This window comes from Triturus cristatus, chromosome 5_1 (assembly GCF_964204655.1).
Source record: "Triturus cristatus chromosome 5_1, aTriCri1.1, whole genome shotgun sequence".
Classification (NCBI taxonomy): domain Eukaryota; kingdom Metazoa; phylum Chordata; class Amphibia; order Caudata; family Salamandridae; genus Triturus; species Triturus cristatus.
The window spans coordinates 816298313-816320213 of NC_140587.1; the positions used below are offsets into that span (position 1 = coordinate 816298313).

At 50.1% G+C, this 21901-nt stretch overlaps 1 protein-coding gene across 5 annotated transcripts in view; it reads left to right on the forward strand.

Annotated features, from left to right (window-relative positions):
- CEP192 (centrosomal protein 192) overlaps positions 1-21901 on the forward strand; it is a 1978693-nt gene that overhangs the window by 1530041 nt on the left and 426751 nt on the right. For all 5 annotated transcript variants that reach the window (XM_085605862.1, XM_085605865.1, XM_085605864.1 and 2 more), the window contains exon 39: positions 7368-7542. In XM_085605862.1, the coding sequence (XP_085461988.1) occupies positions 7368-7542 (175 nt within the window). The remainder of the gene's footprint in view (positions 1-7367; positions 7543-21901) is intronic.

Below are 21901 nucleotides of genomic sequence, written 5' to 3' on the forward strand. Positions count from 1 at the left end.
CGAGTGCCACGTCCAATACAGATGGGCCGTGTTATTTGCCCATCGATCCGGAGACGAGCCGAAGGGCGGGTGTAGAGAAGAGATACCTTTCGTATAAACATAGTGCCGCAGCCAATGCGGGGCAAAAGAAAAAATAAGAAGGGCCATTCGAGCGTGTCGAACGCCTTAGTGGCGTCTAGAAGAGCGGCCCCTGCAGGGAGGCTGGGGTTGATCTGGTGACGGACCGAGAATATGGTCCGGAGACTATGCGAGGTGGCCTGTCAAGGAATAAAACCGGACTGGTCAGGGAGAGCAACGGTAGGCATGAGTAGAATAAGGCGAGAGGCGATTAATTTAGCGAACATTTTATTGTTGATGTTTATAAGGGAGAGGGGGCGATAAGAATCAAGACAGTCGGCTGGCTTATCGGGCTTAAGTAACAATGTAATCATCGCCTCACGGAGGGTCTGAGCCGTTATCAAAGGAATCGTTGTACATAGCAGCTAAATGTGGTTCTAACAGCGGCGCATACGTTTTATAAAAATAGGCAGGAAGGCCATCAAGACCGGGAGCCTTGTCCCCAGGCAAACTACTGAGGCAGCCAGTATTTCCTCCCTAGTGAAGGGCTCATCCAAGAATTTCCGATTGTAATCTTCCAGCCATACCAATGCAATAGTCTCGAAGTATTGTTCGAAGGCCTCGCGAGAGGGGGAAGAGCCAGCAGTATATAGCTGCGAGTAGAAATCCATGAAACTACTTTTAATTTTTTCTGGAGAGGTGGTTCTGGCGGGGCCCCCATCGCTAAGAGCCATAATATACGACGCAGCACGAGGAGGGCGTAGGAGTATGGCTAAGGTCTTTCCAGGCTGATCGCCCTCCCCAAAGCGGCAAGCTCGGATCTCTCTGCTCAAAAAGGCAAGCTCTCTCTCAGCCTCTTCAGAAAAGTCAATGTGCTTTTGCCTTAGAAGCGTGAGGGTCTCAGGACTGGGATGTGCTGCCTGGGAAGCATCCAAATCCCTAATCTCAGTTTCCAACTTAGCCAGAGTGGTTCGAATAGAACGGAGGACGCCGGCCTGTTTCGAAATTCGCTTGCCTCGAATTACTGTTTTAAGGCCCTCCCAAAGAATGGAAGGAGATTCTACAGAGCCCACATTTAGATCAAAATAATTGATGATTGATGTTTATATTTCGTCGCAGAATACTGTGTCACGGAGCGCGTTTGGAGGCGGCCGCCATGTGAACGCTCGCTGTGGGGAGGCAGGGAGGCAAAGGCTAATTTGGACCCGTGCATGGTCCGAAAAAGTGCGCGCTTTATGTGTTGCAGTGGTGAGCCAAGTGAGGACGTCCGGGGAAGCAATCCAGAGATCAATACGTGACCAGCATCCCCTAGCCCCGGTGACGCAAGTGCCCTCCCGGACATCAGACCACAAATAACGCCAGGCATCTGAAAGCGAGTTGTCAGTAAGTATGGACTGAAGTGATGCGGTGCTGCACGGATGTGAAGAGCGAGGACCAGAGCAGTCCAGTGCCGCTGAAAGTGTAATATTAAAATCTCCCCCTCCCCCCCCCCCCCCCTCCCCCCCCCCCCCACCTCCCCCCAAAGAACCGTCGCCGGACCAAAGGAAGAAATGATCGTCATAGGCTGAGACAGCATGGAGCCATGCAGAATAACATATCTACCATCGGGATCCGTGAGCGCCTGGGTAGCCTGCCAGGGTAGACCCCTACGTATCAGGATGGAGACCCCCCTTGCATAAGAGGAATAGAATGAGGAGTGCACCTCTCCCCAGTGGCGCGACTGGAGTCTGGAGGCGGACCCCGGCAATAGGTGCGTCTCCTGCAAGAGACATATGTCCACCCTGTGGCGCTGCAAGTGAGAATGAATGAGCCTGGCTTTTCGGTAATCATTAAGACCACGTATATTCCAGGTCCAACAAATGGTATCAGTCATATTGTATGATATCCGAGTGGAATGTGGCATAGTGCAAACTGGAAAGTCCAATGGTAGTCCCAGAGAATATGCAGTAGCGCGATATCCCCACAGGAAGAGACGCAGGGGAACCGCCCCCTGCAGATGATGAGATAAGTTGGGAGCATGACGTTCGGGCAGGACGAGCATTAGAGGAGGCTCCCCGTGCGCAGAGACCCGGTGAGCAACCCACACCAGAGGGAGGGGGAAATGAGCCGTACAGTTTGGACAGGGGACAATGTTGTACAAATAATGGCTGCAAAGGAGGACAAAAAGCACAGTGCAGTGACAATCAAAAGTTAACATCCCATAACCCCCCCACCTGGCATATCCCCCTAGAGCACATTTCAAAAACCAATCCAAGAAGCATGTCAGTGCCGCGCCCTCAACCCAGCTATCCCACCCCGACAAAACAAACAGTAGTGACATAATGACACCGAACCTGACATCCACCCCTACCCCCAAAACAGATCCCGAAAAACCCTCCATCCCCACTCCAACCCCCCGAACAGGCTGAGAGACCACCCCTACCCACCCCAGGAACCCACAACTTGGAGGAGGGGAAACCATTTGAAGAATGGGAATTATCCCGGTAGGGCATGGTAAGACTCGCGGACATCCCTGCAGTTAAGCAGGGTGGCCAAGCAACCGACACTTAAGAAAACGTTCAGCAAGTAATAGCCGCAAGCATTACAACCAGTTAATCATTGTCACTGAGACGATCAGCATCCACTGACCGAGAGCTGGACGGTGAGGAGCGTGACGATTTGTCAAGTTTCTTTGCAAAGGCGAGGGCTTCCTTGGGATCAGGGAAAACCAGTGTTTCAGCGCCCTGTCGAACTCTCAATTTTGCTGGGTATGCCAACGAGTAAGACACCTCGTGTTTTTGCAAAATTCGCTTAGCAGGAAGGAATTCACGTCTGGCGGCCTGAACAGTGAGTATAGTCCGGGAAGAACAAGAGCGAATTTCCTTGATGGTTTATTTTGCCCATGTCCCGCGCCGCACGAAGAATAGCATCCAGATCTTGGAAATGTAAAATTTTTGTGATGATAGGGCGAGGGGGTAATCCGGGGCCAGGGCGTGGAACAAGGGAGCGGTGTGCTCGTTAGACAATGAAGACTGTGGAGAGTACATCACCGAAGAGTTCTTTGACCAGTTTTTCCACATAGTCTTCCGTGCAGGCTATGTTGGTGGATTCTGGGACACCAATTATGCGGAGGTTAATCTGACGGGAGCGCACCTCCAAGTCCTCATTTTTCTCCCGGATCAAAGCAAGGACTTTGTCCATCTGCAGTAGTTTCTGGCGATCCTGAGTGGCCGCGTCCGAGACCCTGGACTCAACCTGGTGGAGGCGATTATCATGGGAGTCGACACGAGCCTTCACCGAGTCCAGTCGGGCAGAGAGCTGATCCAGTTGGGTCGCAATTCCTGTTACCGTCGATTTGACATCTAACATGATCGTTTTTAGGTCGTCGTCGCGAGATGGAGGCAAGTCCATGGTGGCAGGGGGGTCCCCACTATCCGAGCTGGTGCCGTCCTGGCGAGTCGACCTGCGTTGGTCGAATGTGATTTTGTGCTGTTTTGGATCAGACCTTCCCATTTCAAAAGGAATCTCACAGCAGGCGCCGCCAAGAAGTAGGGGAGCCACAGAGCACCCCAGGCAAGCAGAGTTAGCGCCCGGAAAAACCACAAGGCCACCTGCAATTATTCACAGCGACAGGAGCAGAGGACACCCAGTAGGAAGAGCACTCCGGGAGAGGCTCCGACTGGGCGACCCCAAAGCAAGCTATTTTCAGAGAGGAAGGCGAATGTGTCGGCAGAGAGCGGATGGAATGCTGGAGAGGCCCACGAGATATTGAAGAGAGGGCTCAGTCAACCAGCCCGAGGTGGGGCTCGCAAAGTAAAGCACACACCACACAGTGCCAGATAGGATCACAATCCCCCGAGGAGGACCACGAAGAAGTGCCGCCACCGCAAAACCGCCAGTCGCAATGCAGCTCTGCAGCCAGTGTAAGGTGAAGCAGGGTCGGGAGGTAGGTTAATGGTGGCTCCGCTACTGTATCAAAGCGCTGAGGTAACTGGCGTGGAGGCAGATAAACTGACAGCGGTGGAGTGGTGGGGCCCGGTACAGCCAACAGCAGTGGCAGTACAAACTTCCCAGGGCCAGTTTTGAGGAGGGCGAGACCTCCACCCTTCAAGCGGTAGCAGCAGGCGTGACGGTGGAAGGAGGACCGGCCACAGGGTCCACACAGCCCGTGTGTTATGACAGAGAGTGGTGTGAACTAATCACTGTGCTGCACTGTTGAATACTTCCGCTTCAACCCTCTTTGACCAGTGAGCCAACAGGAGAGCAGGTCTGGCGTGTAGCGCAGGCAGCAGGCAAGTCTTGTGGAGAGTTGAGAGGCCTCAGCAAGGCCAGGCCCCGGATGTCCCGGGTGCCGCGGCGCGGCACTCCGCCGGGAGGGGCCGCAACGCTCCGGCAGTCCGAGGATCAACGCGCCGCCCTGCTTCGTGGCGGCGGGGAGCGCACACCAGCTCTGGGCAGCCGCGACGAGGAAGCGCGGGGGCGCACCGCTTGCGTTGCCGGGCCTGGGCGCCGAGAGCGGGCAGAGGCCGCACCAGTCAGGAACGGGGGAATAGAATGGCGCAGACGCTCCCCAGGCCTGGGCCGGGCAGTCCAGCGCTAACGCCCCCAGCCCCGCCGCAGAGAACCCAGGCGGCAAGAGTCACTCACCGGGATTCAGCAGGCGCCTCCAGCAACCCTCCGGCCGCACACAGTCTCAGGGTGCCCCGCCAGCGGCAGAATCGGAGCAGCCAGGCCCCCTCAGGCCCGCAAGGTGAATGCCTAACTCCATGGCCGAACAGCAACCGGGCAGCTCCGGAAGACGAAAAACCACTCCAAACGGTGCCACAGGTAAGGAGAAGTCAGGGGACACCGGTTGTGGCTGATGGGAAAGCAGTTGTCTGCAGGATCATTGCGGATCTTGTGCTTGGCCGGCAGAGCCCACTTAGAGTGCGGCCATTCTGCAGCCGGCCAAGCCACGCCCCCATTCACAGAGGTAAATTAATTTGCAAATTGATTACTGACACACAGGTTTTAACCGCTGCAGAGATTTCCACCATACGTTTGGAGGGTTCTGCTGTCATAAATCTCACTCTGAGGATGTTTGAAGGCGTGGTTTACCTTGCGCACACTTTGCCATTGAAGACCTTCTCACAGAGTATAGATTCCAAACTTGGAATCTGCAAGTGCTGCTTCCCATGCAGATTCCACTCACAATTCTGGATTTCCAAAAAGTTGAAAATTACACTCTGATGGCAGTTTAAAAATAGGAGCACTGTTTTACTACTATTTGTGTGAATCAACCCTTATTTCTATAGTTTGAACTGTGCTCTCGCCGTACATTACTGCTTATTGTTAATACATTAGTGCAGATGTGTTGCGCTATCAGCAGGGAGGATCAAGACTGTGTCTTTCCTCTACAAGGCAATGAGGCAAGACATGCAACAGCCGCTAGAGCGCTTGCAATAACAATGGGAGGAAGACTTGGGTAAGCAGATACCGAAGGTGGAGTAGGGCAGGATCCTAGAGCAAAGCCCGAAAGCATCCAGAAATGCGCGATTTAAACTAATTAACTTCTACGCATTGCACAGAACGTACCTCACCCCATCCCGAATCAGGAGGTACTTCGACACGGACACAGCAGCGTGTCCAAGATGTGCAGAGAGAGAGGCAGATGTAATCCACATGTTCTGGAGCTGCCCCACGCTACAACCCTTTTGGGAGGATAAAGGACAAGTAGTTGGTGATCTCATCGATAAAGAGCTCCCGCGCACCCCAGAGCACTTTCTGTCTGGGGGTTCCCCAATACGGCCAAGAATAAGATGACTGGGAAGTTCCAGGACCTGACCGATGTGCTGGCCAAGAGAGAGAGAACCAGAAACTGGAAGGCACCAGGAGGGCCCAGGATTGTTTTCTGGAAAAAAGAGCTCAAGAAATGGGCAGGAACTGAAGGCAGGTTACTGCTCAGGGAAGCCAGCAGGGTGAAAAATAGACAGGGCCAGAGCGTGGGAAAACCTACTGAGCGAGGTGATAGCCAGAAGGCAGGATAATGGTAGTGGGGCAAGCACGCCGCAGCCTAGGCACTAGAACAAGGGAGCGGGTGAGGAGAACACTTAGTTTGAGTCTGGCCAACACCGCAGCACACACTGCGACTGGAAGCCTGACCCACGAGAACCCAATAACACACGGGGATTGCAAATGTTCACTCAAGCGCAACTCAAGGGGGGGACGGGGACGTTTTGTTACAAGGGAATGTTAAGTTAAATACACCAGAAAGTAATAATTATGTGCCATACGTGCAACATGTGCTGGATATGACGTGAACAGTGTGTATGTGTACCGACTGTCTTGAAAAACCAATAAAATCCGGTTGTAAAATAAAAAAAAAACGGGAAATACATTTTGATTTATGATAATTTGCATCCCACTATCTCTTGTGAGAAGCACAGAGGGGAAGATGGTGATTGAACATTTTATTCAGCATTCAACATAGCAACATGTTGTTTAAAAAGGTTTATTTATACTTTTATCTTTTTTATTTAATTAGAAGTGCGTGCTGTGCATTACTAAATGTATATATTTCTACAGAATAGAGAGGGTATTGCCTGGCTCCCTGTAGCTGCTATAGAAAGTAAACCATGCTTATCAAAACACTGTTTACTTTCTGCTCTTAGAACCTCCTTGGCCAGTTTCCCAGGCAACACCAGGGGTTACAGGGATAAGCCACGTGTCAGAGGTGCAACCCCCCAAATGACATTCTTTGGCGTGGACTCCTACATTGTTTTTCATAAGGTCCCACGTTAGGTTCCACACACTATCCCCTCCAATTTGTTATGTTTGATCTGTGTCTAAAAAAAAAAATGCAAGACAAAACTGACATCGTTGCACATGGGTGATGCTCATACGTGGCTCTGCACGGTCGCTTCTGGAGCAGTGCAAGGTCATCCTGCTGAGTCGGGTGGCGCCACCTCCTGGTATGCTGGAGCAGTTGCTGTTGAAAATTTTAGTCCAGTCTGACAACTTGGACTGTTTTGGGAATATTCTAAAGGTGAGATATTTGAAGTTAGATAATGTATCCAGCAGAAGGAGCATTGCTAAAGGTAACTAACATGTTTGTCTTATAGCTCCTTAGATAGCCTCCACAATTTAATTTGCCATCTAAAGCTCAATCTTTTAATTGGCATTGCCATAGTCCAAAGCCCCAAATACAATAGAACATTAGTAGATTGTTCTAGTTCCGACCAAGAAGGCAGAATTACAGGCTTGTAAATAAATGTTATTAATGTGACAACCTTTATAAATCTCCACAGAAACGTATTAAACATGTTTTTCTTTTTCTTTGGTTTTCAAATAAGCTTGTAAAAGTGCAAATTAGAGAATCCACTGCACTGGCTAGAGCTGCGCCTTCTTCACAACCCAAGACACCAGTTGTTCATATGGCAAAACCATTTTCAAAGTTGCCGTCCACTTGCATTGAGGCCAAAGACCAAACTATAATGTTCCCTAAAACTCTTTCTGGAAGCACTTCAGGTAATACATGTCTTCTGTTTACTTAACTGTATTTATATCAGTTATTGCTGTGGAATATTTCTTGTTTTCTTTGAGATGCGGAGACATTTTACAAAGTATTATTAGCAGTCGAGCTTCCTTTCACAGACTAAGTGTTCATTGATGTTATATTGTTCTAGCAATTCCCTTATTGTCCATGTTGTTGGATGCTTTAAGATATGGAATTTTTTTTATTCCATTAGCATTGTTAATAGGCCGTTTGTTGGTGTCCTGGAGTCATTAATTACTTAGGGTTATAGTGTGTTCACTGTTTTATAGCAGTGGTGACCGAAACCACCAAAATTCTTGTAGTTAAAGGCACTAACTCTGTTAATTTGCCGAGATGAGAACTCTAGGGTTGCTGTAGGAGATTGATATGTTTAGAAACTCACTTACAGTATAATACAATGTCTTACACTCACCCTCAATGTTCATCCAAAACAGTATTTTGAGCAATGAGTAGCGCTTTTATTTGTAGGTAAGTAAAGAGAGCATTTAACATGTGATGTTCAGAAAAAAACCTTCCAGAGCCGAGCTTACAGCTAAGCCCGGGCAGGTAACTCCACTCCACCAGCGTTTTTTTACAGAGTTTTGCCTACTCAGCGCTCCGTTGCCAAGGCTTAGTTTAGGCAAAACTCCTACTCCGTGGCGGAGCATAGTTAACCGGCCCCTCCACCCTCCCTAATTATATATATTTTTAAAAGGCACTTACCTGCTGTGGCTGCCTCCTCCTCGCCATGGCCGCTCTCCTTCCTCGTTGTCCATTGGAAACCCCTACATTATACGTCTTGCGCGTGTGAGCGGAGTTCCACCGAGTTTTTTTCCAACTCTGTAACTCCGCATAGAGGCACTACGCCAGCTCTGCCTGGGGTTACTTACAGCCTCAATATTTGTATAGCCTTTATGTATTAGACGCTAAGTATATTTCTCTCTGTTGCAGTTATCTCTGGGATTGCACTGGGCAACTTTGTGTACATAAAGTAATGTTTTTTTCCCAGGTTCTCCATTTCTGGAAATTTCTTAGTTACTGTTGTCACGACTTTGTAGCCGTCGAAGATGACTACTCTGAGAAAGTTTGGTTTCAAGCCAAGCCATGCAGAAAATGTAGGGGCCAGAGGTCCATCACTGACCCTCATGAAGATTGTTTACTGTGTCTCTTGTCAGCCACGACGTCATGACATACACTTTGTGCAAGCACATGAATCCAAAAGCACTGAAGGAGAGGGAGGCCAAATTATTCATGGCCAAGTCCAAAAAGCAGAAAGAGAGGTCTCAGAAAGTCAATTAGTCATTATTGTACTGACTAATTAATAATTAGTCAGTAGAAAGTACTCCAGTTGGGCAGGTGTTGCACAAAATGGTGGCCTGTTCTTGGATGAATATGCAAGGCAGGATTCATTCTGGCACGATGCTCATTTCACAGAAATTAAACCTCAGCAGGTTACAATTAAGAAATAAAATGTAATCAAAGGTTACAGGGACGTTATAGTTTGGCTCAGATTTCACTCGTACAAAACCAGTGAAATTCAGCAGTTAGTTGCCTGAGCTAACTGTAACGTACACCCCGCAATGCACTGCTTATCACTTCACCTCACATGACATAGTGACATTAGGTTAGCTCAGGTAACTATAGCTGTTGAATTTCACTGGTCTTGTACGAGTGAAATCTGAGCCTAACTATAACGTGCCTGTAACTTTAGGTTCTTTCAGTGAATATTATTATATATCACAGAAATCTTCTGCAAATTGTGAAAGAAACGGCACTCTGGGTGGAAAAGAATCAAATGCCTTATCTATATCTTATAGAGACTTCTAGCTGCAGATTCCTTACCTTTGAATTTCCCAGGCATCAGGCTGGATCCGGAAACTTGCTGAGCAATATCCCTTGCGCGCGCCTTCGGGTGCCTCTATTCGGCTCTGCGTGACATCCGCATCAGCAGCTTCGGTTACGACGTCGCAGTGCCTATATAGGCGCCACCCAGGCGCATGGACGTCAGTTCTTTTCTTTCCGTGCCAGTTAAGCGCTGATCTGAAAAGAGATACCCTTCAGTCTTTTTTTTTTTTAACGTTTTTTCTCGACTTTTGTTGAATTCTGAAGTTTTTTCCAACTTTGTGTGCGATGGATGTCTTCAAGGAAGACCGGCTTCAAGCCGTTCGGTGCCTGACACAGCGTGATGTAGGTAAACCAACCCCCACCTCCTCGGTCTCTGGTGTCTCGAGCGCGACCACGACTCGAATTTGTGCTCGGACTGCATGGCCATGGCTTCAAAGGCCTTGAGGGAGCGGGCGATGAAGCTCCTTGCAGCCCAGCCAGACTCCGTGGAGGATCCAGTCCTGATCAAGGCAGAGGAGGTCGCGGAACTGCTCCTGGAGCCCAAGCAGCATTCATCTTTACCTCAGCTTTGTCAGTCGACGAGAGAGGTAAGGAGCACCGACGCTCTAGGCATGGTTCCATGGCCCCGGTGCCTGGGGCGACTTCGCGCCTCCCTCCCTTTTTGAGAGCAGGAGGGACCCCCGCTCAGATAAAAGAATTTTATGAGGCCATGTGCCACGTATTTGAGCGTGCCACCCCACTGGTGAGCCTTCGCGCCCCGCAGGGTCATAAGAGATCCCATTAGGTTCGGCGCCGTCAGCTCCCGCCACAGCACCAGTGGGGCCTCATGGATCTGGGTCGACGCCGGTCGTGACAACATGACCACCTCCGGTGCTGGACCCGAAGTCGATGCCTCCGGTGCTCATAGGCGATGCCAGCCCCATCTTCATCCCCTACGACAGTTGGAACAACATTGCTCGACGCCGATTACGACGTCCATTGAACCCAGAGGTTCTATGTTGTCGCATGAGCACTTTCAGGATGTGCTAGGCTCAGGAGAGGAATGGGAGGGGCGTATGGACCCTCTGGAACACCAGGATGACTCTACAGAGCAGTTGGACTGGTATAGGGAACTTCCGGAGGCCAGTGGACTGGACACTTCTCCAGATACTGGCATGCTCTCTCCGCCGACAGTGGCTACGGAGGAGGGGGCATCCTACACCATGGTGGTAAAGAGGGCAGCTGAGGTCCTAGGACTAGAGCTACCCTCATTCATTGCAGGTCAGGACTAATCTCCTGACCGAAGTGCTTCCACCTGGGGCTTCCGCTTCCGAACTCCGTTTGCCCTTTAATGAGGCACTTACAGACATCCTTCTAGGTATGTGGTCCAAGCCTAGCAGAGGGGCTCCTGTGAATAGGGCTGTTGTATGCCGCCATTGCCCAGCACCGGGCGCTCCGAAGTTCCTCAGCCATCACCCCACCCCAGAGAGTTTGGTGGGGCAGGCCTCTACTTCCCAGGGTGCCTTCCCTTCCGCTCCTTCGGACAGGGAATCCCAAGAGGTTGGATGCATTTGGGAAGAAATTGTTTTCTTCCTCCAGCCTGGCATGGTGTTTGATGAATACCACATGCTTATTGGGCTGTTTCTCCCACTCCCTTTGGGAGACAGTTGTGAAAGTGCTGCCACAAGTCCCAGAGAAGGCCCGGGCTGTGCTCTCCCAAGCAGTCAAGGATGGGATAGATGCAGCAAAATTCACCATTTTTGTGGCTTAGATACGGCAGATTTGCTGGGCAGATAGTTTTCAAATACACTGGCCTTAAGACGCCACACCTGGCTTAGGACAACTGGCTTATCTGGCGATGTGCAGGCCAATCTCATGGACATGCCCTTTGATGGAACCAGTCTTTTAGGGGAAAAGGCAAATTCGGCCCAGGTCAGGTTTCAAGGACTCTCAAGCTAGGGCCAGATCCTTGGCCCTCTCCTCTACTCCTTGGGGTCAGTCTAACTTTCGCCTCTTTCGTGGCAATGTAAGTGGTTTCCAGCCGCGCCAACCCTACCCCAGCAACCGGCCTGCACAGACTGCCCAAGCCATGCAAGGACGTGGAAGCGGTGCATTCCGATCCAGGAATGGAAGCCAGAAGTCCTTGTCCACCCTGCCCCCGGCAGTCGCAGCCTCCAAGCACTCCTAGTATAAGTCTGCAAGACCACACTACCCCAGTTGGTGTGAGAATTCATCACCATTTCCCCCACTGGAGATCCATAACATCGGACAAGTGGGTCTTGCAGATCATTCAGGAGGACTATTCTCTGCCTTTTCTTTCTTTTCCTCCTCCCATTTTGCCAAATCGTGAACAGCTGACGGAGAATCATCTGAAATTGCTCCAGGAGTAAGTTACAGCTCTCTTGGCCAAAGGAGCCATAGAAAGGGTCCCGGTTTCAGAAGCTTACAGTGGTTGTTATTCCCGCTACTTTCAGGTTCCGGAAAAGAGCAAAGGGTTGCAGGCCATTTTAGATCTACGGGCCGTCAATCTCATCCTCAAGAAGAAGTTCAAGGAGCTCATCCTAGCTCAGGTTTTGTCTGACCTAGACAAAGAAGACTGTATGGTAGCGTTGGACCTGCTGGATGCGTTACCTGCGGTGCAAGGTAGGCCCGAGCGCTTTCAGTTTACCGTGCTCTCCATCGGCCTTACCAGTGCCCCTCAGGTGTTCACCAAGGTTATGGCGGTGGTCGCAGCTCATCTGCTCAGTTTAGGGGTGTTAGTCTTCCCCTACCTTGGCGACTGGCTGTTGAAGGCTTCCACGCCCCAGGCAGTTGTATTTCAGACTACGGCAGACCTCCTGCATTCGCTGGGGTTCTCTATAAACTTGCCGAACTCACACCGACTCCTTCTCAGACGCTCCTTTTCATCTGAGCTGTTCTGGACACAGTGCAGTTTCGGGCTTATCCTCCCGAGCAGCGAGTCCAGGATATTCAGTCATAACGGATGCGTCACTTCTGGGATGGGGCGGCCACATGGGAGAGGTGGAGATCAGGGTCACTCGTCTCCAGCGGAGACGGGACTCCACATAAACTTGTTGGAGCTCCGAGCGATTCGGTTGGCATTGAAAGCATTTCTTCCCTCTGTCAAAGGGAAGCTGGTGCAGGTATTCATGGACAACACCACCGCCATGTGGTACTGCAACAAGCATGGCAGGGTGGGATCGTGGACCCTTTGTCGAAAGGCCCTACGTCTCTGGACATGGCTGGAACAGCAGGCCATATCCCTGGTAGTTCAACACCTGGCAGGTTCTCTGAACACCAGGGTGGACGATCTCAGCAGTCAATGCCTTTGGGATCACAAATGGCTTCTCCAGTCGGAGGTGGCGCAAGGTCTCTTTCAGCAGTGGGGAGAACCTTGGTTAGATTTGTTCGCCTCCAAAGAGAACGTGCAATGTCAGCAGTACTGCGCGCTGGAGTTTCCAAGGTGGCTATCGCTCGGCGACGCGTTTTGTCATGAGTGGAGCGCAGGCCTGTTGTACGCCTTTCCACCCATATCAGTCCTGCCCAGGGTTCTGAAGAAGATCAGGAGTGACTGGGCCCAAGTCATTCTTGTTGCACCGGACTGGGCAAGGAGAGTCTGGTATCCAGAGCTTCTGAGCATGAGTGTCGATCCTCCGATCAGGCTCCAGCCAAACTGGTCAACTCTGCGCCTCCATACGTGGAGATTGAGTGGCAACTGTTGATAGATTTTGACCTTCCTCCCAAAGTCTGTAACATTATTCTGGCGTCCAGGCGGCCCTCCACTAAGACGGTATATGCCTGCTGCTGGCAGAAATCATCAAACAAGATCTTTCGGCCACTTCCATCGCCCCATTTGAATTTGCCTCAGTGGATAGCCTCACACTAAAACTAATATTTCCTAAATCTACATTAGTGTGTATATTGGTCTATAGACCCCCAACTGCAATAGGAGATTTTGTCAATGAATTAGCTAATTACCTGACCCTACCACTATAGACAATGCAAAAACTGTTCTAATTGGAGACCTGAATTGTTGGTCGACAGAGGAAGAGGGGAGCTGGGGCTCCAAGGAACTTACAGATTTACTAAATAACTTGAATCTAGAAGGACATATAACGGGACCCACCCACATTAAAGGGCATGCTTTAGACCAATTATGGACCTTTAACATCTTGGTATGTAACTTAATGGTGAAGCTGTGTGTGTGGTCAGACCACCACCTGATACACTTTGCTATAAAGGGTCTACCCTTACCTAAAACATTTAGTGACACAAAATTACTGACCAGAAATTGGAATCGTGTCCGTTTACCAGAGTTCCTCAATAACTTGAATTCTACAATCCCTCCAATAACAGATAATGTAAATGAGTTGGAAAGAGCCATCTCCAACTGGCAGTTACGGGCATGTGAGATGCATGCCCCATTACAGTGGAAAGAGAGGGGCTCTAGGCAGCATGAAACCTCCTATTGGTTCACCACAGAGCTAAAACTAGTAAAACTCAAGACCCGCCAGGCGGAACGAAAGTGGAGGAGAAGCTACTCCCCAACGGAAAGGAAAAGTTCCAAAAAACACTAACTGAGTATAAAGTTTAACCCTGTGCGTAGTTTGCGTAGTAGCGCTGCGCGAAGTGCACTGCGCACTATGCAAGCTACGCGAACTGCGTAGTGCACTGTGCAAAATGCTGTTCGCACTGATTGCACAGTGCCGGATGCATGTCCTCACTGTGCAAACCGCATCTTGCACAGTGCAAGCGGTCGTTTTCTGCCGCTCGAGTAGATTTGTACTCGAGTGGCAGCTTCTCAACGCGGACTGGTAGTTTCTCATCGTGAGCGGTCGCAAGCATACGCGACCACTCGCAATGAGAAACCTGACCTCCCCGCGTTGAGAATCTTGCCAGGAGGTATATTTTCTACGCTCGCGATCGGCAACTTGACGTTGAGGACCGCGAGGAAGCAAAAAATGCCCGCTACGCGTTTTTGCACTGTGCTATGGGCAATTTGCTTAGCGCGTAGTTGCGCAAACTACGCAAGCGGAGCGTAGTCCTACGCCCACAGTTAACAAAGTGGCCATTGTGGAGGCAAAAAAGGCTTTTTACACAAACAGGGTACATAGCTCTGAAAATAAATCTAAGGATATTTTCAAAATAGAGAACTCTCTAGTGCTGACCGTGTCACATTGCCATTACCCCCTCACAAGTTCTGTGTGATAACTTGAGTACCTACTTGGTTGACAAAATTAAGGACATCCAGAAATCTATCTTCTCTAATTCTCAAGATTGGAAATCACACAAGCAATTCATTAATCCCATAACTTTGTCTAGTCTCTAAAATGTCACCTCAGATCGATTGGTAGAGCTTAGAAATAAGATACAATCTGGTTCCCCCAATGACCCTTGCCCAACTAGGATACAAAAAGATCTTCTGACAATTCCCGGATATCTTTATCACTCTTCTCAACACCTCTTTAGTGCAACGGGTGGTCACACGCGCCTTCAAAGAGGCAGTGCTGGTCCCACTGCAAAAGAAAGCAGGAGTAGATCCCAGTTTAATGAGCAATTCTAGACCAATATCGCTCCTTCCATATCCGGCAAAGATACTGAAGGCACATGTTGCAAAACTCCTTTGTGCCTTCATTGAAGAAACTAACTTCCTGGACTTACATCAGGCAGGCTACAGACCATTACACTCCACTGAAGTTGTTATCCTGAGTGTATTGGATGATCTGAAAGAGGGTGCAGATAGGGGGGTGCACACAGTCCCTGGTTTTATTAGACCTATCCGCTGCATTCGATATTGTGTGTCACACCATATTAGCGGATGGAATGCAAGCGGCGGGCCTTAGGGACAAGGCACTCGACTGGATGCTCTCGTTCTTAGGGGAACACACCCAGTCTGTTAAGCTGGCCCCTTTCACCTCAGCTTGGGTCAATGTGAGAAGTTGGCCTGATATATGATGTCACTAATTCTAGTGTACACCTTGTATCAGTCCAAACAACCCTTATGGTGATTGGTTGTAAAGTCAACCTTATAGACCAGCTATCCTAGTGGTAGCATGGACAAGAGCAGTCTTAGGCTAAACTCTGAATGGCATGTGAGGCCAGCTGTTCTACCATATGTAATCCCTTGAATACCAAATGAAAGGACACCACAACAGATATATATAAAAATTGAATGTATTTATTCTAGGCAAACGCTCAGCACTCTTTATGAGATTCGAGGTAAGTACAACACGGTCTTATTTAAGCATACATTAAGTCACACAGGTAAGTAATACAGTTAGGCCCTAGGGGCCACGCAAACCATATACTAATTAAGTGGTATAAGGACCACGGTCACGAACACAGGATAGGCCTAGGCCTAGGGAATCGCTGGGTCTACACTATACTACCAACAGTTAGGAAGTGGGAGGCCCACGGGATTCAGGTGCAGAGTGGAAACACTCGCACGTAATGCGTAAAAGTCGATGGAATCACTAGCAGTTAGAAATAAGCAGTTTTAGGACACTTCTAGTAGAGCTAGAAAGTCGAGACTCGGAAACTAGACCCTAGGATAGTCAATACCCTTGTGAGCACCGAAGTACCCAAGTTACCTAGCCCACGGGCTGCGGGTGCATAGGTGTGAACTTGCGTCGGGTTTCGTCGTGGACTTCTATGGATGCCTGAAGGAAAGTTGCTGGCAGGCAGTCAGTGAAGAGTGTCCGGTGGATCCCAAGGTGGGGATCAAGAAGGAAGGAACCTGCAAGCAGAAGGGACAGAGTCTAGGTCACCAGCCAGGAGCCGGGAGGAACCAGGCGATGTTGTGAAGATGCAGGTGACGAGGTGAAGCTTGTCGCAGCAGCCACGGGTACCAGGAGACGTCGAGGACGACCAGGACCAGGAGGTGAGCTGTCCCACGAAGGCTTTTGCTGTCGGCGGCGTCGAAGTCGAGTCAGGACCCAACAAGCCTTGGCAAGCGGAACCCACGCAGGATGGAGGACTTGCTTCTGGTGCGGACCAGGAAGGTCTGGGGTGCTTCTCTTTCACAGAGGAGCGGGTGCCAGTCTGGAGGAGCCGGACCAGCAAGTTGAAAGTAAAGGTTCGTCGTCGCAGAGGCTACTAGCCAACGGGCCAGCAACCGGACAACACGTCGAGCAACACAGGTGCAGAAGGGCCCCACGCAGAACACGTGAAGTGTGGGGAGCTGATCTTCTTTGCAGATGGTGCTCGGGAGTGGGGCTTCTCAATTCCCCAAGCACAGCCTCGAGGAAGCCTCAGAAGTCGCGCAAGTCAGTTACTAGCCACTTTTCCCAAGTCGCCGGTGCCACGTCCCTCATCGCCTCCACGGGTCTCCGCTTTGCTGGAGATGTGGATCTGGTTCAGAGGTGTCTGGAAGTCTCGGCGCTGGTCAGTCTCTGCAGTCGTCCCTCGTAGGATTCAGTCGCAAACCAAGCAACGGTCGCTGGATGGTGCCTGGTTGCCCAGGGTGGTCACTCCTTGGCCACATGGAGATTTCTTCAGTCTTCTTCCTGAGGTCGAATGTCGAAGGTCCAGAGTTTCTGTTCAAGTTGCAGATTCAGGTTAATCTAATTTAGCAGGGCCCAACTAGCTACTAATATACTGGGCTAGTGGGCTGGGCTACCTGCAAGGTCCCTCCTATGGGTGGGACCAGGAAGGGGAGTGGCTACACCCCCTTTCCTTTGTCCAGTTTCGTGCCAGAGCTGGGGCTGGAGTGCCCCAGCACCGGTTTGAACTGGACTATGCATGGGACACCTTGTGTGCCCCAGGCAGTGTCTCGTTTCATTCAACCCTCCCTGCCCCAATACACTAAATCCTGTTTCGGGTGGTGCTTGCACCTCCCGAGGCAGGAAACCTATTGTCCAAGCCTCCCTCGCTGGAAGGGCTCCCAGCAGCAGGAGGTCAGACTTGTGTCTGTGGCAGCAGCATCCATTTTGTGATGCTGGGGCTCTTGTTAACTTTAACCGGGTAAGTAGGTTACAACATGTCTCTCCCTCTAGAAGTGGGGAATAATATCCTCATCACCAGAAATGGTATGGGGGTATTATTCCAAAGTGTTAGACACCTTACACGACATGTTTCAATAAAGCCAAACCATAGTTACCATAACCGTTTAAGATTATAAGGCACTTTAAGAGTATATGGTAGGCTATATCATAGAACAGCTATAAGGACATGGTTCCGAAAGCTGCAGACAGGCTCAGCTCATGCTAGAGCACCATCTCACATGTTACCAAGCACTCTGCCTCCAGGATTGTTAAGGCCTGCCATAGGAGTGGCTGATAGGTACACATGTGTCTATATATAAGGTAGGTATAGGAATACTACACCTAAGCAAGGGGTGATTACACAACCTTGCCCCAGCTGAGTGATCAGCCAGTTGTCATACTGGAAGGCCAGGCCAGGGGTGGCATAATACATGCTGCAGCCCCTGGTAGGCCTAGGGTACACCTATGCCCTGGGTACCTAAGGTACACTGTACAGGGGCCAATAAGGTGATCCTAACCAATTGGGTTATGCACCTAAAGTACATAGTATAAATTTAGAGAGAGAACAGCTGGGCTGTGGGTCTGATTATCAGGCCCACAGCCACATCTAAGTCGAAAACCAGTGGAGCAAAAGCAAAAAGTAGGGGTGAACATAGAAAGCAGACCCTACTCTCCTACACCCCCCCCCCGCCCCCAAACTTAGGGACATTAAACTAACCTTGACCAGTTGAGTCTTTATGTTCTAAGTGGAAATATCTGGAGAGTCCATCTGTATTGGCATGGTCAGTCCCAGGTCTATGTTCCACTGTGAAGTCCATCCCCTGTAGGGAAATGGACCACCTAAGAAGTTTGGGATTTTCACCCTTCATCTGATTTAGCCACAAGAGGGGCTTATGGTCTGTCTGAATCTTGAAGTGAGTGCCAAACAAGTATGGCCTCAGCTTCTTCAGGGCCCAAACCACAGCAAAGGCCTCCCTCTCAATAGCTGACCAACATTTCTCTCTAGGGGTCAGCCTTCTACTAATAAAAGCAATGGGCTGGTCTTGACCATCTACATTCAGTTGTGAAAGAACAGCTCCCACACCCAACTCAGAAGCATCTGTCTGGACTATGAACTCTTTGGAGTAGTCTGGACTTTTCAGAATAGGTGCACTGCACATGGCCTGCTTCAGGTCATCAAATGCTTTTTGACAGCTCACTGTCAACTGAACTTTCTTGGGCATCTTCTTAGAGGTCAAGTCATTAAGTGGTGTCACAATGGACCCATAGTTCTTAACAAACTTTCTGTAATACCCAGTCAGGCCCAAGAAAGCTCTGACCTGAGTCTGGGTAGTTGGAGGAGTCCAGTCCTTTATGGTCTGGATCTTGCTCTCCAGTGGTTGAACGTGACCCCCACCGACTAGGTGGCCCAGGTATACAACCTTGCTCTGCCCTATCTGGCACTTAGTGACCTTGATAGTGAGGCCTGCCTTTTGCAGGGCCTCTAAAACATTCCTCAGGTGGACCAGGTGATCCTCCCAGGTGGAGCTAAAGACAGCAATATCATCAAGATAAGCTGCACAGTAGTCATCCAGGCCTGTAAGGACTTGATTTACCAACCTTTGGAAAGTGGCAGGTGCATTCTTCAAACCAAAGGGCATTACCACAGATTGATAATGTCCTCCTGGGGTCGAGAAAGCAGTTTTGGCCTTTGCATTCTCAGCTAGTCTGATTTGCCAGTAGCCTGCTGTCAGGTCAAATGTGCTCAAAAACTTAGCAGCTGCCAGTCTGTCAATGAGCTCATCTGCCCTAGGTATTGGGTGGGCATCTTTCCTAGTGACAGCATTGAGACCTCTGTAGTCCACTCAAAACCTCATCTCTCTCTTACCATCTTGGGTGTGAGGTTTTGGCACAAGAACTACAGGACTAGCCCAAGGGCTCTCTGAAGGTTCAATGACTCCCAGCTCCATCATCTTTTGTACCTCAACTTTTATGCAGTCCCTGACATGGTCAGGTTGCCTGTAGATTTTACTCTTCACAGGCAGACTATCACCAGTGTCCACCTCATGGGTGCACCAGTTTATCTGACTTGGGGTCAGAGAGAACATATGTCTGTAGGATTGCAGAACTTGTCTGCAGTCCTGTTGCTGATGGACAGTGAGGCTGTCAGAAAAGACCACACCATCAACTGAGCCATCATCAGGGTTCTGAGTCAACAGGTCTGGGAGAGGGTCACTCTCTTCCTCCTGCCCCTCATCTGTAACCATGAGTAAGCCCATGTCTGCCCTGTCAACATATGCCTTCAATCTGTTGACATGAAGCACCCTGTGGGGGCATCTGGGAGTCCCAAGGTCCACCAAGCTGGTGACTTCTCCCTTTTGCTCAACAATAGTGTGCTGTCCAGACCATTTGTCCTGGAGTGCTGCTGGGGCCACTGGCTCCAACACCCACACTTTCTGCCCTGGTTGGTACACAGTCAGCACAGCCTTTTGGTCATGCCAAGCTTTTTGGAGTTCTTGGCTTGCCTCAAGGTTTTTAGAAGCCTTCTTCATATACTCTGCCGTCCTGGAGCGGAGACCAAGTACATAATCCACTATACCAAGTTTGAGTTGTTTGAGAGATCTCTCCCATCCTTCCCTTACTAAACATAGGGGTCCTCTTACAGGATGCCCAAACAAAAGCTCAAAAGGGCTGTAGCCAACCCCCTTTTGTGGGACCTCTCTGTAAGCAAACAGAAGGCAGGGTAAAAGGATGTCCCATCTTCGCCTAAGCTTGTCTGGTAAACCTTTTATCATCCCTTTTAGGGTCTTGTTGAATCTCTCCACAAGCCCATTGCACTGTGGGTGATAGGGTGTAGTGAACTTGTAGTTGACACCACATTCCTTCCACATTGCAGTCAAATATCCTGACATGAAGTTGGCACCTCTGTCAGACACCACCTCCTTTGGAAAACCCACTCTGGAGAAGACTCCAAGTAGGGCTCTTGCCACAACAGGGGCTGTTGTGGTCCTCAGGGGAATAGCTTCTGGATACCTGGTGGCATGGTCCACTATCACCAGTATAAATCTGTGCCCAGATGCTGTAGGGGGGTCCATTGGTCCTACAATGTCTATCCCCACTCTCTCAAAGGGAACCCCCACCACAGGTAGTGGTATGAGGGGGGCCTTTGTGGTGCCACCTGATTTACCACTGGCTTGGCAGGTGACACAGGAGCGACAAAACTCCTTAGTATCTTCTGACATGTGAGGCCAGTGAAAGTGAGGGACAAGTCTGTCCCAAGTCTTGTTCTGGCCTAAGTGTCCTGCAAGGGGAATATCATGGGCCACGGTAAGAAGGAAGCCTCAAACTCAATGGTATGACCAACCTCCTGGACGCACCAGGCTTGGGGTCTCTAGCCTCTGAGTAGAGCAGCCCTTCATCCCAATACACTCTATGGGTACCTTGAATATTCCCTGCAGCCTCAGCAGCAGCCTGCTGTCTGAGGGGTTCAAGAGAGGGGCAGTCTAATTGAGCCTGCTTCAGATCTGCCCTTGAATGTCCCCCTGTCCCAAGAAACTCAACCTGACCAGGTTCCAGTTCTTCTAGGACAGTTCCTTCAGGGCTCTCAGAATCATCCTCCTGGGAGGGCTGAACCACCACCTGAGGCAGGGGGGAAGGCACAGCCTTTACCCTACTGCTCTTTCTCTTGGATTGTGTCTGGTCCATTGTCCCAGGATCCAGCACTTGACCTGGTCACAGCAAGGACATGTGCATCTATCCCCCAAGCATTTCTGCATGGGTCCTATACTCCACTTCAGACCAAACTGAAGTTTCAAGATCATTTCCTAACAGACACTCTACAGGAAGGTCTGAACTTACCACAACTTTCTTGAGGCCAGTTACCCCTCCCCAGGAAAAGTTAACAATTGCCACACTATGGGAGGTAGTGGCATTGCTAGCGTTGGTCACTAGGTAGTTCTCACCTAGCATGATCTGTCCAGGGTCCACAAAGGCAGGTGTCACCATTGTGACACTAGCCCCAGTGTCCCTGTAGGCCTGAGCCATTCTTTGGTTGATAAAAGGAGTCTGTCTGTACTTGCCCAGGTTACTGGGGCCTACAGTAGAGGACAAAGCTAAGTCCCCATCACAGATCAGAACAGCCTGAGTAGGTATCCTGACTAGGCCAGGACCCTCCTCAGTTCCCAGGGTTGACCCTACTGCACCCTTTTGCTGGGAACCACCACTTACAGCTGGACTAGGGGGTACAGTTGCCTTAGGGGCAATGGTGGCTGTGGGCTTATCCTTTTTGGTGCACTCACTAAACCAATGTGAGTTTGACTTACAATAGTTGCACCATGGTTTCTTTTGGCCATCTTTCTTCTTATCCTTTTTGGAACCACCCTCCCCCTGAGCCTTTTGGGGGGCTGGTGAAGACTTCTGGTCTTTTTGTTTCTGATCATTACCCTTCTGGTCTGCCTTTTTCTGATCACCGCCCTGGTTCTGGCTTTTCTGCTTAACTCTAGTCCTGACCCACCTATCTGCTTTCTTTCCCAATTCCTGGGGAGAAGTTAGGTCAGAGTCAATCAAG